Genomic DNA, 18,783 nt, shown 5'->3' with positions numbered 1-18,783 from the left:
CATAACAGATTTCTAGCCGCATAACCGTAAGTTCAATGTGGTTAACAAAAGATTATGTTAATGAAAAAAAACAAAAAATGTTATAAAGAATACAAAGATATCTAATTATTCAAAAATTTAGAAGAGAGAAAAGTTTTCAGCAACTTTCTAATATGTTTGTACGAAAGAGATCTGACTAATAGTATTCAGAAATCTTTATCATAATACGCCGCCTGATAAGTGTGATATTATGTTATGTTTCACACACGTATGGAAATTTCCTAAGATCTGGAATGATTCTGCACATAGAACCTCTTCACACATTCTTCCACTACTCTGTATATCTTGACATACTGTATTTGGTAACTTTATATTGGAACAATATAAGGATTACTCCAGTATGATGTACACTATTCTACACCAGGGTGATTTTTGTCTTGGTTGTGGAATCCAAGAGTAAAGCATAAAGGCAACTTCCAAACCAAGTGTACATTTGAAGTCTGCAGGTATATTTTACCCCAAAACTTTGCATCAATTTTCCCCAAGGGAAAATGTTTCTATTGGTGGGGGGGAGGAGGGGGGGAGAGGAAGAGGTGGAGTAAAGCTATATAAGGCAAATCAAAAATGGGCCACAACAGACTGGACATTCCAGAGAAATAAAGTCTCCAAAATATGGCCCAAAGCCAGCATCATCTCTTTTCCACTCACAAAACATACAAACAGTTAACACAGAAACACATCCAAAATTAATCACACACAGAGGAATGTGCTACGCATGTGTTTTTCCCACTAGCAGGCTTACGATACTGCAGTCACACCCCTATTTTTGGGGGTAGGCTCTTAGCAATTCAAATGTAACATAGTAAATGATGGCAGTTAAAGACCTGAACGGTCCATCCTGTCTGCCCATAAGAAATACATGATTAAATGAACTTGTCTCTTCTTTGATATTTCTGGGCCATAGACTGTAAAGTCTGGTATCGTCCTAGGTTCCAAGTGCTGAAGTTGTCGTCCAAGTTCACTCCAGCCTATCCAACCATTCCATTGTTCACAGGATATCTACCATAAAGTCTGGCCCGTAACATCCTCATGTTCCAAATTAGTGGAGTTCCCATTGATGCCCACCCCAGCCCATCCTACACCGAATCACCATACATGGGACACAAACTATGCAGGTCTGTCCAATATCGTCCTTAGTTCCTTAATAGCTAGTTGCATGTTTATTCAAAATTAATAACACAGCTTGTGTTAATTTCCATGATTTCAGTTCATTATTATTTAATGTGCATTGCATTGAAAAAAAGTCTTGCATTATGCTACATTAATGGCAAAGAACATACATTACTGCCAATGAATGTATATTAACTGGCAAGTAGCATGTTATTACCATAATGTACCTTAGCAAAAGACTCCCTTAGATTGTATGCCTTCTGGAAATAGTACAATACCTATTGTACTTGAATGTAATTCATCTTGACTTACCAAATACAGCCACAAAACCCCCCATGTTTTATTTCCTATCCTATGAAAGTAATATTCACAAGCAAACAGAACACATCTGAAATGTCAAGTCCTTATGTCTCTTAGTTATATGTATTTAAAAAAATGAAAACTCATTGCTTTTCTAAGATCTCTTTTGTGTGATCTCAGTACTAGCTAAACCTTCCCAAGTGACACAAGAACCCCTCTTTAGGTCATATTAGGATGCCCACAAGTTGCAGGTTGAAGTAAGGGATCACTATGAGGAAACACAGAGGGGGTAATTCAGCACAGCTTGACTAAAGCCAGGTTCTGGAAATCCGGTGCACTAAGGGTGTTTCTATATAGGCAATTAGAGAAAGCACGCAAAAGTTGGTATGTTTAGCTATTTTGATTCTACAGCTTTTGAACACTGGGCAGTTCTTGCTCAAGTAGAGGGACGATTATCCCTGGACTCTACACAATATTCAGTTAAGTAGATTTTTCAGCTGTGCTTTTGATGTATGATTTTTGATTATTTTCCGAGATTGCCGCTATTTGTTTCTTCCGTCAGGCTTACAGGTTGGGGTAAAATTTTCCTTTTGACTTTATTGAAACCATTAAATTTGTACTGTTGATTAATTTATTGCATCACAAGGGTTATTGCACTTTAAGAGCACACAAGCAGGGTTTCTATGATGGTGTACGGCTGAAACCTCTGTGTTTTTGCCTTGACTTGTTTAAGCTATTGAATGGGTCTTTCTGATCCATTCTATAGAGTTTATCATCTCGCACTGAGGGCCCCGCTTTCACTATTTCTTAGTTAACATTTAATTATTTTCTTTAAATTTAGTGCATTTAAGTGTGAAGCACAAGGGAATTTTTGCCCCAATCCTATTTTCCCTTATAGCAATTTTTTAAAATTTCTTTTTGAAGGAGTCTGGGACTGGTTTTCCTAAGTGTTGAACTAAGTTTTCTCTTTAATAAAATGCTGAATTATGTTTAGCTGCAGACCTAACTTATCTCATGTTCTAGCCTGCCTGCACTGGGTGTTTTAGCTTGGGCATTCTAGCTTCTTATGGCTATCTCAGCCTACATGATATTGTATTCCGCCCTCCTGGACATGTAACAGAAAGACTGCAGGGCTTAGATAAGTGACCTGCTAGTGACCTGCTAGTGTGAGCTTAGGACCAATGATTGTTAAGAAAAGTAACACGTGAAAAGTTTTTTCTAGAATTCAGTTGTATAGCCAGAAGAATGTATAAATATCTCTGAAACTTCCTGGTTTCGGGACTTCTGAAGCCAGCTTGGGGCTCAGGGGTCCGCATATGCTGAATAAACATCTGTGCTTTCTTCAAGTCTCTAAGTTTTGTGGCTGCCCAAAGTGACCTTTCATTTCGAAGTACCATTGTGCTATAGCTGGGGTTATTGAGACAGTATTTACACTCCAGCATTTAGATATGGCTGCTTACACCATGTCAAGGACTGATGTAAATGCCAGCGACTAAAATATTGCAGGTGTGTGCATAATTGGCTGTATTCTATGTCCCTGACCCATCCATGCCCCTCCTATGCCCACACCCCTTTGAAATTATGCACTTACAGATTTCAACACTAAAATTGAAAGATTAGGTTCTTACTTGGATACTCTTGTTTCTGTTAATATACACAAAGAGTCCGTACATTAAGTGATCAATACATGATCTTGAACCACTTGCAGAAGGGTGTCAAATCACATCTTTCAGCTCCCCCTCCTTCACCAGTGGAGTATAGCTCCCTCTTCAGTTTGTATCAAAGCAATCAAGCTCCATTGTTAACAAGAGAAAAGAGAAAGAAGGGCACAGGGAACTTCCCTGGAAATAACATACATTTCTGCTTTGCTCTGTAACTCATGTGAAAGAAAAATTATTAGCATGAACTTGCAACATAGGAGTATCAATGAACCAACCTGCTGTGTACAACTGGCACTAACACTTAAGGAACTGCAAAGCTCAATAACTCAGTACAGTAAAACCTTGGTTTGCAAGCATAATTCGTTCCAGAAGCATGCTTGTAATCCAAGGTACTCATATATCAAAACAAATTTCCTCACAGGAAATAATGGAAACTCAGGTGATTCGTTTCACAACCCAAAAACTTTAATACAAAATACAGCAAAACCTTGGTTTACAAGAATGATTCATTCTGTAAACATACTTGTAATGCAAAACACTCGTACATCAAAGCAAATTTCCCCATAAGAAATAATGGAAACTCAGACAATTTGTTCCACAACCCAAAAACTTTAATACAAAATACTATACATACATGTATTGCAAGACCTCGCTTGTTTAGAACAGTCACTACACTCCTGCAGTGTTGGAGAGAGAAGAACCATTGGCTCAGTTGTGATGTGTGTATACTGTATGTACTTGTATTGCAAGACATTGCTTGTATATAAAGTTAAAATTTAATAAAATGCTTTGCTTGTCTTGCAAAACACTTGCAAACCAAGTTACTTGCAATCCAAGGTTTTACTGTACTTTATTAGTAAGTTAATCATAAATGTTATCCAACTAACAGGAGAAGAACTCCAGTTCTGGACCACAGAGTTGTCTGATGCAGAAAGATGACAAATTGCAGAATGTACTGGGCAGGCTGTACAGAGTACTGTGTATATGAACATAAAAAAAGATTATCCAGGTAAGAACTTAATCTTTCATTCTGTTACATATACACAGGAGTCCGTACATTAGATGACATTTCAAAGCAGTGCCAGACATCTAAGGAGGGATAGATGAGCCTGTCTGCAAGACTGAGGACCGAAAAGCAGTGTCCTCTCGAGCTGCCATGTCCACTCTGTAAAACTTTGTAAACGTATGGAGAGTAGACCAAGAAGCTGCTCTACAGATCTCTTCGAACGGAACGGCCTGGGACTTCGCCCATGAAGATGTCACACTTCTGGTTGAATGAGCTTTGACAGAAATAGACAGCTGTTTACCACAGCCAATGTATGCCAATGAAATGCCATGCAAATCCATCTGGAACAGAAGCCTTGGAAGCTGGTCTGCTTATTCTTGATTGACCAGTTAGTACAAAAAGATGGTCAAAAATGTGAGATTCATTTGTCTTTTCCAAGTAATGGAGAAGAACTCTTCACACATTTAGCCTCTGCAATATCATCTTTCTTGTTTGAACTCATAGGATAGAAAGTGGGTAAACAAACCTCTTGGTCGACATGAAAAGCTGACACAACCTTCGGTAGGAAAGAAGGTACTATGCACAGAGAAATATCAGCTTTTGATATCCTTAGGAAGGACTATCTACAAGAAAGAACCTGCAATTCGATATCTGTCTTGCAGAAACTAATCACCATCAGGAATACCATCTTCACTGTGAGGTCCAGAAGAAATGCCTTGTGGAGAGGCTCATATGGAGGCCTGGACAGGCCCTTCAGAATGATAATAAGATTCCAGGACAGAAAAGGTCAGCATACAGGAGGTCGCAACCTGAGCGCTCCCTTCAAGAACCAGGTCACGTCAGGGTGAGATGCCAGATATTACTTCCCCCCTCGAGCCCAGAAACACAAGAGACCTGCCACTTGGACCTTGAGACACGTCCATTGCTAGGCCAAAATAATAATAACTGAACAGAGCAGATCAGAACGCTTCTTCTTGATTCGCATACAGAAAGAAAAACTAACAAGGGAGCTGTAGTCCACTGGTGATGGAGGATGATCTGAAAGATGTGACTGACATCCTTCTGCAATGTACCGACTCCTTTGTATATGTAACAGAATACAGAATTATTACAAAGTGTAGTTATGTGAGTAACTGCAAATGTGTAGCAATTAGCACCCACACCAACTATAGCCTATTATTGATAGTGCCAATTAATGCTTAATTTATCAATTAAGTAATACAGTATGTGTAGCTGATACAATTATAGAATAAGAAGAATGTCCACAGCCCCACAGTACAGAATCTTGCTCACCTCTCTGCATCTTTACTTGCACTTTGGTTCTGTGATAGCTCTAATTATCCACACCAAAAGCCCTGCCACTAGCCTGCTATTAAATACAGCAGCCAATACTATTTATTTATTTCTATGGCCTAATTCTACAACTGATTCCTAATAGCATGCTGGTCTCATAAACCTGAAAATGGAAGCTAAAAAAAGGCTCTAGGACACAGAAATAAATGGCAAAATCAACTTTACATCCTCTGCACTCATTATAATGGCCACACAGGAATCAGGGGATAAGGCTTAGAGGACAACACTTTGAGGCCATTTTAAAATATGTAACTCATTTTTACTGGGCTTTTAAGACTGATGAATACTGAAATTTGATTGAAAGTACAATATATGGCTGCAAGCACTATATCCTCCCATTCTACAAAGTTAACTGGATGAATGCTCCTACCATCGCTTTTCATAGGTAACATATAGCTATTATAGAGTTAGGATGGCAGTAAGACTATATGACTTCACAAACTCTACAACTTCCCCAGCCTTGGTTGGCCTAGTCTATTCCCATCATAACCATGGTGCTGTGAATGAATATCAAATGAAGTTTAAGTTTCAAGTTTCTTATAAAATTTGATTAATCGCTTATTCCAAATTCTAAGCGATGAACAAATCAATAAAATTACAAAATTGGGGGACAAACATAACTAACAAAAAACTAAATCTTACAAAACATAATAAAGACTATTTTTTAAAACATAATAAAACATCAGGAAAGACTGGGAAAAGAAATACAATCTAATTAATAGAAAAAAGACAAGTAAGGTTAAAAACAATAGGAAGGGAACGAACAAAGAATCTCAAAAGATATCAAGATAAAATGAAACTCCTAGACAATTCTTTTAGTCATTAAATGCATCTTTAAAAAGAAAGCTTTTGAGTTTGCTCTTAAATTTCTCCAAGTTTTTTTCCTCTCTTAAGTAAATTGGAAGAGAATTCCATGTTTGAGGAGCTGTAACGGAAAAGATGAAATGCCGTCGTGTATTAATAATTTTAAGGGAGGGGATGATTAATAAATGTTGGTCATTAGACCTCAGTAATCTGGATGAAGAATGCTTTGGCAATATATTCCCAAAGCTTAGCTTCCCAGTCTTTTCCAACAGAGGGCCCCCTGTTTCCTTATGAGAAAAAGACTTTACAGGGATTGCTCACACAGACTAAGTAATCACAGCCTGCTGTTGATTAAAAGCATCGGCAATGGCAGAAAGTGTCTGCAATAAAAAATACTAATTGCATTCTATTCAGTTCTACACATTACTGAACTGTGGAAAGAATAGTGTTTGGTACCAGAGAACACTTTGCTGCTTTTTTCCCCTATCCTTCACAACCTCCTTACCAGGCTACTTTGTAAATAAAGAACCCAATGGGGTGTGCTCTTTGAAAGCACTTCAGTTTATGGTTGGAATGGGCGAGCTAATGAGGTATAATGAATGAAAGACTCTCTCTGAACATGCTAATGAATGGTTTAAAAAAATAAATTATATATATATATCCTACTAAGGATTGCAGGGGGGAGACGGGAGGGGAAAATCATATCCAAACTTTTGTTTGCTTTACTTTGTAAGATAGCTAGAACATTTGAACATACATAAAATGTTCCTAAGGTATATGTGATATATTTCCCTTCTCTCTCCCCTATACATGTAGAACGTGCACAATAGCTAATATTTTGTACATTTCTACATTTTTCAGGCAATTGGGAATGGCAGAGAATAGGTTATACTCTACTACTGGTTTTTAAGACCTGGGTACACTGAATAATTTCAAGAAAAGATGTGAACATCTCTCTCTCTCTGTTTTGCTTTTTTAGGAACATGGTATTCTAACTGCACTAAGAACAAAGTCCCCTCCTTTTTCAAGCAGAAAACAAAGATGCCAAATGCTTTTCCCAATTAGAGCACTAGACTGAAATATAAGACACACCTGAACTTCAGAGCTCTAAGGGGGCTGTTCTTTCATTCTAAAAACAACACCACCACAAAACCCCCAAAACCCAGCTTTAGCTAGTACCAACACCCCCCCACCCCCACCCCCACCCCCACACACACTTCCATTTCTCTCTACAGGATACAATATGCATGCATACAAACATGGAAAAAATCAAATGACTGAGAACAGAACCAATTTACCAAATACAGTTTACACAGTGGTCTACCAATTTATAAGGGGATCTTTTTTGGGGTGTTATACACTCAGGCATTACAAACTATATTGCTTATTGCCTGAAGCAGTTACTCTCTTTATTTTTTTTGGGGGGGAGGAGGGAAGGGCAGAGGTGACAGCATTTCTACTCACCACAAATGTCCATTCTCAACAGTTTTGTCATTGGGGGCTCCAGCATGTCCATAGTGCAGAACAGATGAGTTTTCCCCACTGGCAGAAGGAAAAAAATATATATATTCCAGTTGAACATTTATCTTCCACAATTTTCTTCTCTGAAGTCAAATAAGTACTAATGGCATTAAGAAGCTTTCAGGAAGCTATCAGCCCTTCAGCAAAGTCACTATTACTGTAAATTATCATAGATGGAACCATTAAGCCTTCTTGCTGAAGGAAACCCATGGCATGAATGTGCAATATTGACTTTGAAAAAAAAAATCAAGATAAGGCTAACCAAAACTCAGCGGAAAAAAGAATAAACCACTGCACTTTGTTTTTGAGTGGTTGCTTAACATAAGCACTTCTTATGCATTGTTTCAACATGCTAATAAACCTGCCTGTCAAGATGGAAACATTTGAGTACGAGTACATGGAGAGATTCAAGAATAATACATCAGATAACACACTTTGCCTGGAGACTACACTCTAACCAGAGATATCTCACAATCAACAAAAAGACAAGCTTATTGAAATGTGCAGGGGCATCTAACCTCGCCAGGTCGGGTTTTCAGGATTTCCCAAATAAATCTGAATACTTAATTAAAAAAAAAAAAAGAAGCTACTCAAATTCCTTTTAAGAAACACTGGTTACATATTAAATATTATACAATCTCTATACATCTAGCTACATCTTTTATTCAGCAAATACATGCACTTCTTAAATATACAAATGCTTAAACAACATAGTAACATAATAAATGATGGCAGATAAAGACCCGAATAGTCCATCCAGTCTGCTCAACCATATATGCTCCATAAATTAATTTAGTTTAACCCTTTCAGGACCATAAGGATCGTAGGCCAATTTTTGTGGTTTTGACAACATTTTTATGGTAAAAAGGGCTTGCAGATGCCAAAACATTGATTTTTTTTGTGAAATATCATTATTTTTATTTTAAAAAAATCACACTTCTGGCTTATGGACAGTGTGGCAAGTGAATCTTCTCGTCAATCTAGCAACGACGCTAATGAATGAATGTCGGAACCAGTTTGTTTACATAAAGGCAGTATCATATGGAATCCGTACATATCAAATTTAGAACTGTAGACTATCCCAATCAAAATTTATAGGATTTTAAAGTTATGGGACAAATATGTCCCTTGGTCCTGAGAGGGTTAAACGGTCCTTTTTCTCAGATACTTCTGGGCCAGAAACTCAGAGCCCTGCCCAGTAGTGTACTTACCGTATTTTTCGCTCCATAAGATGCACTTTTCCCTCCCCCAAAAAATTGGTGGAAATAAAGGTGCATCTTATGGAGCGAATACCCAAACCACCCCCACCCCCCTGGTTACCTTATTTTAATTCTGGTGTCCTCCCTCGCTGGATGCGGCTACCTCTCTAGCGGCAGAGCGGCATGCAAGGCTGCCTGCCTGGTCGGCTGGCACGGCATCCTCCTCTTCCCTTCTCTAGCGGCAGAGCAGCGCACAAGGCTACCTGCCTGGTCCTGTGCTGCTTCCGTTCTCGCGGGAAATGGCGCGGGACAAGGCAGGCAGCCTTGTGTGCCGCTCTGCCGCTAGAGAAGAGAAGAGGAGGCAGCTGCATCAGCCGACCAGGCAGGCAGCCTTGCGCACCACTCTACTGCTAGAGAGGCAGCTAGAGACAGCGAGTCCTGCTTCTTACACGAGCAGCAGCTTCCCCGCGGGCTGGGCACGAGCAGCAACCATCAGAACTGGAAGCCACTGAGAGTCTCGGCATGGCAGTGTGGCCCTGACAAGAGAGCAAGTGGCTATGGCAACAGCAGCCTCCCACTCTCCTCCCTTCCTTCCCTCATGGCAGTGCTGGGCAGCACATCCAGGCCTCAGCTGCCACCACTGCTGCTCCTCTGACTCCCTTCACGTTCGCCTCAGCCCCAGCAGCAGGCGGGACATGGAGGAACAAGACCGTCAAGCTGCACCGGAGGAACTAAAATAAGGCATGGGGGAGAGTTCGGAGGGGGTACGGGGGGGGTGGGTGTCCCTGCCTGCCTGCTTGCCTCGGGGGGTGGGGTGCCCTGCCTGCCTGCCTTGGGGTGGGGGTGGGGCTGAGGAGTATTGGAGGAAGGAAATGAAGCTTGACATGGAAAGGGAAAGACAGAGCAAAGAAATGCTGAAGGAGGAGGGAGCATAGGGACAGGGACATGGAATCATGTTGGAAAAGGGAGGAATAAAGATACAGAGATCTGATACTTAATGGAAGGGGAGGAAATGGTACACATGGATAGTGAAAAAGAGAAGAAATATTATGCACTTTGGGGGGCCCTGCCTGCCTGCTTGCCTCGGGGTGGGGGGCCCTGCCTGTCACTAGGCCTGCCTGCCCTGTCCCTGCCTACAACTAGACCACCAGAAGGAGGACAGGGTACAGAGCCTGGCAGGGAGAATTTGGTTCAGAATGGGTTTTTTTTTTTCTTGTTTTCCTCCTCTAAATCTAGGGTGCATCTTATGGAGCGAAAAATATGGTAGGGGCCATCTACTGGAGTCTCCATCAAAGCTCATTCCAGCTCATCTTAACCATCCCAGCCATCAAAATCCTCCTCAGCCCGTCCTCAACAGAAAGTCCATATACGAGACACAGGCTGTGCAAGCCTGCCCAGCACCAGCCCTATTTTCCTTGAGGAAAAACCCATGTGTTCATAAAAAGTCCCAGACATCAGTGTCCACTCTTATTATAGTTGATGACAATGTTCTCTTTCTGTTTATACTCTTAATAGGATGAAAAAACAAATCTTGCTTCAGATCTTTATATATCAGAGATTTCGAGTTTTCATTCATTCACGCCTACTGATTTCCTCGTTAGAAAGCATCTTCAGGAGCTAAGACTAAATTGGGAGCCCCTAAGGGTTAACATCATTGCACCTAAAAAGTCATATTCTATTTCAACTAATCCATCAAAACACATTCTAAAATAGTAATCATATTATTATTTCATAAATACTTCTGCTACAATTCCTTCTTTTGCAGCCATCAAGAATGGGCTACATACTCCCAAAACAAGCTCTCTTAACCACCCAATTCACTTTCTTAAATACTAATGACGTTAGCATACCACATTATGTCACTTATTTACTGGATACCTTAGCCTAGATTGCACTCCATTCGATTTCTTTATTCAAACCTCTCAGCTCAACTGTGTCCCATTGAAAATTCAATCGTTGCTCCTTATTTAATAAAATAGTTGATACATCCTCCCCTCCTCCCCCTGCTCCAAATCAATCTTCATATAAATTATGAATTTTAATTCATCAATTAAATGATTATCCCACCGGTGTGTTACCAGCGGGGCTTCTTCCTTACCCATTCTTAAATTAATTGTTGTGCAATCCGCAATTTAATTTTCCTTTTTGTTTGCCCACTATACCACTTCTTATATGGACACTGAATTCCATAAACCACTTAGTTAGATTCACAATTTGAGAAAGATATTAGATAAAATATTTTACCCAATTTTGGATTCACCACAGCAACAGCCTCCATAGTGTATTTCCAATAAATGCAAGAATTTCATGGAAAGGGTTCACTATGTGTAGAACTCTATTTTTTGGATTTCTATAATCTGACATAATCTACTATAATAAAATGCTATGCGCGCATGCGCACTCTTACCGCCGTGTTCCCTGATCCCTGATCTGTTGGGCTGTGGCCAGCAAGAGTGCGCATGCGCGACACCAGGACGCCTTCAATTCCGCAGGCCTATCAAGCAGTGGCGGTGACGGAAACGTTTTAGAGGCGGCTGCCGGCTGTCGACTTCAGGTGCACGCAGGCCATGGCGGCTTGAGGTGGCTGTTGGCGGAGGGAAGATGAGAACGGATATAAGGGGTGCTTATGGACAGGGGGGCAGAAAAAGGAAGGGAGGCCTACTGCTGGACAGGGGGAGCAGGAAAGAGGTGCTGATGGACAGGGGGCAGAAAAAGGAAGGGAGGCCTACTGCTGGACAGGGGGAGCAGGAAAGAGGTGCTGCTGGACAGGGGAAAAGGTGCTGATGGACAGGGGAGGAAGAAAAAGAAAGGGAGGTGTACTGCTGGACAGGGGGAACAGGAAAGAGGTGCTGCTGGACAGGGGGGAGGTAAAACAAAAGGAGAAGGGCTGCTGCTGGATAAGGAGAGCAGTGAAGAGGTGGTGGTGGACACAGGGGAGGTAAAAAGAAGGGAGAATGGACAGGGGGGAGCAGGCAAGGGGTGAGCCAAGGAAAAAGAAAGACAGAAAGAAAGAAAGCGGCTAAGAAGAGAGAGAGAAAGAAATAAAGATAGACACACATACATATATTCTAGCACCCGTTAATGTAATGGGCTATAAGACTAGTTTGTAATAAATTCCTATTAATGTATATGAAAACCAGGGCAGTTTATGTAACTCCAGATGTAGACTTAAAGAGGCCGATTCTGTAAAGGACGTCTAACTTTAGGCGTCCACAAAATGGACATCCATTGACTTAGGCATCCAAATAAAGTGGATAATAAGCTCAATTAATGACTTTAACAAGCACTCATTAGAAGTTAGACATCCAAAGGCTGGACACGATTCACAAAATAGGGGTCCACAATTTAGTGGATGCCCATTGGAAAAAGCTGCGCCTAACAGGATAGGCATGGGCATGGCTTCAAAATAGATATCCATTTACAGAATCGCATGCCGCTCAGCGTGCTTAACACTTCTACCTAACACCTAAAATGTAGGCATTGGAAAAGCAGGTCTTCTTTTGAGCATGAGTTGAGCACAAGTTAGGTAGATGTGACTTAGGTGTCACTTAGGCATGCTGAAGGTGTCCGCATAAAGGTGAACAGGGCTTTATTTTTTGGGATATAGAGGACTCCAGTTTGATATTAAGGTCAAAAGATGTTTAATAATGCCCCTCCCCTCTATGCTGATCTAGCATCTCTCAACTAATCCAGTACTTTTCCCTCTTCTTCCCTTAGACCCCTCCCCTTTACCTGTCCAACACCTCTCTCTCAACACATTCTCCACCTCATGAGTCCACTATCTCATCCTCAGTCCTCCTCCTTCGTCTTTCAAACCTCACTACTTTTCTGGCAGAAGCAGTCCTAGAGCCACCTCTTCGTCCCACCATGCTGACACAACCTCCTATTAATGTGTGGGTAGGACCTGGCAGAGAAAAGGCTCTTGGGTTTGTACAGGCAGTGTGTTCATGTTGCTACTGCCAGAAAAATAGCAAGGTTTGAAGGACAGATGAAGGGCAATGAGGGAGGATATATAACATAGTAACATAGTAGATGACGGCAGATAAAGACCTGAATGGTCCATCCAGTCTGCCCAACCTGATTCAATTTAAATTTTTTTTTTTTTTTTCTTCTTAGCTATTTCTGGGCAAGAATCCAAAGCTTTACCCGGTACTATGCTTTGGTTCCAACTGCCGAAATCTCTGTTAAGACTTACTCCAGCCCATCTACACCCTCCCAGCCATTGAAGCCCTCCCCTGCCCATCCTCCACCAAACGGCCATACACAGACACAGACCGTGCAAGTCTGCCCAGTAACTGGCCTAGTTCAATATTTAATATTATTTTCTGATTCAAAATCTTCTGTGTTCATCCCACGCTACTTTGAACTCAGTCACAGTTTTACTCTCCACCACCTCTCTAGGGAGCGCATTCCAGGCATCCACCACCCTCTCCGTAAAGTAGAATTTCCTAACATTGCCCCTGAATCTACCACCCCTCAACCTCAAATTATGTCCTCTGGTTTTACCATTTTCCTTTCTCTGGAAAAGATTTTGTTCTACGTTAATACCCTTTAAGTATTTGAACGTCTGAATCATATCTCCCCTGTCTCTCCTTTCCTCTAGGGTATACATATTCAGGGCTTCCAGTCTCTCCTCATACGTCTTCTGGCGCAAGCCTCCTATCATTTTCGTCGCCCTCCTCTGGACCGCCTCAAGTCTTCTTACGTCTTTCGCCAGATACGGTCTCCAAAACTGAACACAATACTCCAAGTGGGGCCTCACCAATGACCTGTACAGGGGCATCAACACCTTCTTCCTTCTACTGACTACGCCTCTCTTTATACATCCCAGAATCCTTCTGGCAGCAGCCACTGCCTTGTCACACTGTTTTTTCGCCTTTAGATCTTCGGACACTATCACCCCAAGGTCCCTCTCCCCGTCCGTGCATATCAGCTTCTCTCCTCCCAGCATATACGGTTCCTTCCTATTATTAATCCCCAAATACATTACTCTGCATTTCTTTGCATTGAATTTTAGTTGCCAGGCATTAGACCATTCCTCTAACTTTTGCAGATCCTTTTTCATATTCTCCACTCCCTCTTCGGTGTCTACTCTGTTACAAATCTTGGTATCATCTGCAAAAAGGCACACTTTTCCTTCTAACCCTTCAGCAATGTCACTTACATACATATTGAACAGGATTGGCCCTAGCACCGAACCCTGAGGGACTCCACTAGTCACCTGAAAAGCGGAGACTTAGAGGAGACATGATAGAAACCTTCAAGATCCTGAAGGGTATAGAAAAAGTAGACAGGGACAGATTTTTCAGATTATGGGGAACCACAAGTACAAGGGGGCACTCAGAAAAATTAAAAGGAGACAGGTTTAAAACAAATGCCAGAAAGTTCTTTTTCACCCAGAGGGTGGTGGACACATGGAACGCGCTTCCGGAGGCTGTGATAGGCCGGAGCACGTTACAGGGCTTCAAAGAAGGTTTGGATAGGTTCCTAGAGGATAAAGGAATTGAGGGGTACAGATAAGAGTAGCGGTAGGTTATAGGGATAGTCTGGGACCATTGCTCAGGAAATGGGCCTGATGGGCCGCCGCGGGAGCGGACCGCTGGGCGAGATGGACCTCTGGTCTGCCTCAGTGGAGGCAACTTCTTATGTACTTATGTACCTTTCCTTCCTTCGAGCGACTTCCATTAACCACCACCCTTTGACGTCTGTCCGACAGCCAGTTTCTGACCCAATTCACCACTTTGGGTCCTAACTTCAGCCCTTCAAGTTTGTTCAACAGCCTCCTATGAGGAACTGTATCAAAGGCTTTGCTGAAATCCAAGTAAATTACATCTAGCATATGTCCTCGATCCAGCTCTCTGGTCACCCAATCAAAAAATTCAATCAGGTTCGTTTGGCACGATTTACCTTTTGTAAAGCCATGTTGCCTCGGATCCTGTAACCCATTAGATTCAAGGAAATACACTATCCTTTCTTTCAGCAACACTTCCATTATTTTTCCAACAACTGAAGTGAGGCTCACCGGCCTGTAGTTTCCTGCTTCATCCCTGTGACCACTTTTATGAATAGGGACCACATCCGCTCTCCTCCAATCCCCAGGAATCACTCCCGTCTCCAGAGATTTGTTGAACAAGTCTTTAATAGGACTCGCCAGAATCTCTCTGAGCTCCCTTAGTATCCTGGGATGGATCCCGTCTGGTCCCATCGCTTTGTCCACCTTCAGTTTTTCAAGTTGCTCATAAACACCCTCCTCCGTGAACGGCGTAGAATCTACTCCATTTTCTCGTGTAACTTTGCCAGACAATCTCGGTCCTTCTCCAGGATTTTCTTCTGTGAACACAGAACAGAAGTATTTGTTTAGCACATTTGCTTTCTCCTCATCACTCTCCACATATTTGTTCCCAGCATCTTTTAGCCTAGCAATTCCATTTTTTATCTTCCTCCTTTCACTAATATATCAGAAAAAATTTTTATCTCCCTTTTTTACATTTTTAGCCATTTGTTCTTCCGCCTGTGCCTTCGCCAAACGTATCTCTCTCTTGGCTTCTTTCAGTTTCACCCTGTAGTCTTTTCTGCTCTCCTCTTCTTGGGTTTTTTTATATTCCATGAACGCCAACTCTTTCGCCTTTATTTTCTCAGCCACTAGGTTGGAGAACCATATCGGCTTCCTTTTTCTCTTGTTTTTATTGATGAGAGATGGATGAGAGATGGATGGATTTGTGGTGAAGAGGATATGAGAGAGGGGTGTAGAAGAGATGCTGCCACATTTAAGGAAGAAAAAAAAAGAAAAGACAGTCATCAAACATCACTGGAACCATTGCTCTGCCTGTTGTGACCAGTCAGGCTCCGTGCCGGACATGGTCCCAGTGAAATTCACTAAAAAGGGTAGGATCAAGATTAAGAATGTTGTTTACAAGATCAGGCCCCATAAGATAAAACACACTGAATATTCAAAGGAAACAAGGGCAGAAACCGAGGACCTCTCAGATCCTGAACTAGAGGAAATGGAAACCCTCTCCAGTAGCAATGCACCTCAGAGCAGACCGTTAAACATAAGATTTAAATCAGGTCCTGGTTGTAGGAAGCCCTGCACTTTTCAGAACATACACCAGGGGAGCCCAAGAGAGCCACAGGTGAGAGCAGGCCCATCTAGGTCAGGGCGTGGCTCTCACACTAAACAGCCTGCTGATTTTTCTTCTCAGTGGGAGAGGTTAGGGAAGAGAGAAGGAGCTCTCTCCAGAGTGCAAGAACCCAACCTAGGTCAGAGTAATGACCTGGACCCCATGGAAGTGGACGAGACAGTTCCAAGCCTGGAGGCTGTAACCCAATTCCAAGAGGAACCAATGGAGATTCTAGAGGAAGTGATTCCTGAACTAGAAGCCATGGAAGTAGGTTCGGCATGTAAAACTTACCGAGTTCAGAACTGTGTTTTTTTTTCTCCTTTGTGAAACTTGAAATGGAAATGGCTGCTCTGAACAGTTTTTTTTTTTTTTTTTTTTTTTTTTTTTTGGGGGGGGGGGGGGTGTTTGTATTGCTGTTTTGTTCCTGAATGAAGACTATGGGAGACTGTTTGAATTGCCAGGACTAATAGTGCAGCAATTGACTGAAATAGAAAGTTTTCTTTTTTCCCCTTCTTTAAGAAATCATAGCACTGCTTAAGCCCTACAAAAGGGGAGGGGGGGAGGGCACCTTTTTGTGCTGCATAAAGACTGTTACACTTTGCACTGCAGTTTTTCATGAAAATGTTTTGTTCGAACTGTGCTTCGAATACTGCAGTACCAAGGAAGATGAGCACTGTATGGGGAGAAGTTTGTCAATATCTTGGGAGGGATTTATGAAAGTTTTGCTAAGCTGATAAAGGCAAACTTGGCAATTCTCCTGCCCTCAGCTCAGGAAAGAGCTGAAGGTTTCAATGGTGTTTTTGTTTTGTTGTTTTTGAAAAGACAGTACTGTGAATTGTTGTGCTGTTAAAGTAGATGAAAAGACAGTACTGTGAATTGTTGTGCTGTTAAAGTAGATGAGCTTTTTGGACTTTAGCACTATCCAGGGCAAGCTTAGTTGGATTTTTGAAAAGCACAGACAAGGCCTATTTTCAGTAAACTGTGTCGGACTGTTAGTGCACAGTGGTGTTTGCATACAATGAACTGCTGATAGTATATTCTGGATTTTGTACAAGTTTTTTTTTTTCTATTTTGCTTTGGACCGCTATGGAATGAAACCCTGAAGAGTAAACCTACAAGCAGAGTTGTGTTTATTGCTTGGTTAAAGATTTGATTTTTGGTTTTTTTCCTTTATGAACTACTTTACCTGTAGGGCTGAACTCCATATTGAGCAGCACGCCCGCTGTAGTGTAGCCTGTTGTCCACTAGGGGTGCTATCATCCTAACTTAGAACCCCAGTGGCTACACTGTGTACTGGCCCTTGCATGACACAGTAGTGTTTTGCAACATACTGGTTCAGAATGGCTAATCTAGAGGAAGACCAGACTCAATGAGGGAAGCTTCATTTTTCTGTTTGACAGCCTCTTTATGGAATACACTTCCTCAATGTTTACAGTTAGAAACAAATATTGCTTATTTTACAAAGGGACTTAAAACTTTTTTTACACTATAGTTTACTGTAAACTGCTTTGTCTTCAGAAAGGCAGTATATCAAATTCAATAAATAAACATGCATTAAATCTAATCAGTAAATAAGGCCCTTATATTATAAATCTCCTGGAGAAGGAAAATATTTACACAGAATGCCTTGTATTTGGGTTTGGAAAGGAAAATAATTAAATCCAAAATCCAAAAGATTCCCCCATTTGCTCTTCTAAAATATAACTCAACATCTAAAAGGGTCAGACAACCATTTTCAGGACTCTGTGTTTAAACTGAAAATTGTCAGGATAAGAGTGACTTTAGATTTAACATTATACTTCTTTTGCAATGATGTTGCATAAAAAAAGCCAAACATTCTGCCAGCTCTGGCACGTAAAGCTGTCAGCGAGAAATAGGTAGAAGCTTTGATTTATTTTGCTGAATATGGTTGGGGTATCTGCATTTTCCAATACAGATCATAAAGCATCAGTCAAGGTAGTTAAAACTGAAGCACTAAAAATATTGCACATCATTTCTCTATTTTCAGTACAATTTCTTTCTATTCTCTATATATAAAAAAAGAGATCCAGGCAGATATTTATGATTCTGTTTTGTTGGATTTTTTTGTAAGCCTCCTAAAGCTAAGATGGAAAACACACACAATTTCAGTCAACTTGCACATGGTACTAACAGCTTTTGAGGTTGGCTGAAATGTCCACATGCATTATTTATCAAGTGATGGCTTATGCATTAGCACACCACCAGTTAAAACCAAGGGAAGGATGGGGAAGAGATAGTATCCTACAGATTTGGCATACTCAGCATTGTACACATCAAACAAGGTTGGTTTGGTTCATATTTCTTCTTCTATTCATGATTTAAACTACTACTCTTAAGGCCTTTAACCACATATTGGATTATAAAATAATCCTCTACAAATTACAGCAATTCTGTTACAATTTTATCCTACAGCAAAGGAGTCTGTTTTCTAAATTACAGTAAATATCAGGGGTGTCTATCCTGCATTTACTGCTCAGGGAAGGCACTTAGCGCAGGCTAGGGTTACCATATAGGTCTAGAAAAAGAGAGGACGGCTTGAGATATCTGTGTTTTACTTCCATTGAAAGTAATGGAAGTAAAACCCATAGAACAAAATCTTTTCCAGAGAAAGAAAAATGGTAAAACCAGAGGATATAATTTGAGGTTGA

At 41.1% G+C, this 18,783-nt stretch overlaps 1 protein-coding gene across 1 annotated transcript in view; it reads right to left on the bottom strand.

The window, feature by feature from the left end:
• The window catches only part of PEPD (peptidase D), a 485,574-nt gene that overhangs the window by 174,156 nt on the left and 292,635 nt on the right, over window positions 1-18,783 (bottom strand). The window contains exon 11 of the mRNA XM_033941263.1: window positions 7,738-7,815. Within this exon, the coding sequence (XP_033797154.1) occupies window positions 7,738-7,815 (78 nt within the window). The remainder of the gene's footprint in view (window positions 1-7,737; window positions 7,816-18,783) is intronic.

Source organism: Geotrypetes seraphini, chromosome 4, assembly GCF_902459505.1.
Source record: "Geotrypetes seraphini chromosome 4, aGeoSer1.1, whole genome shotgun sequence".
NCBI classification, from domain to species: Eukaryota; Metazoa; Chordata; class Amphibia; order Gymnophiona; family Dermophiidae; genus Geotrypetes; species Geotrypetes seraphini.
The sequence above is the reverse complement of the archived record's forward strand: the minus strand, read 5'-3'. Positions and strand labels throughout refer to the sequence as shown.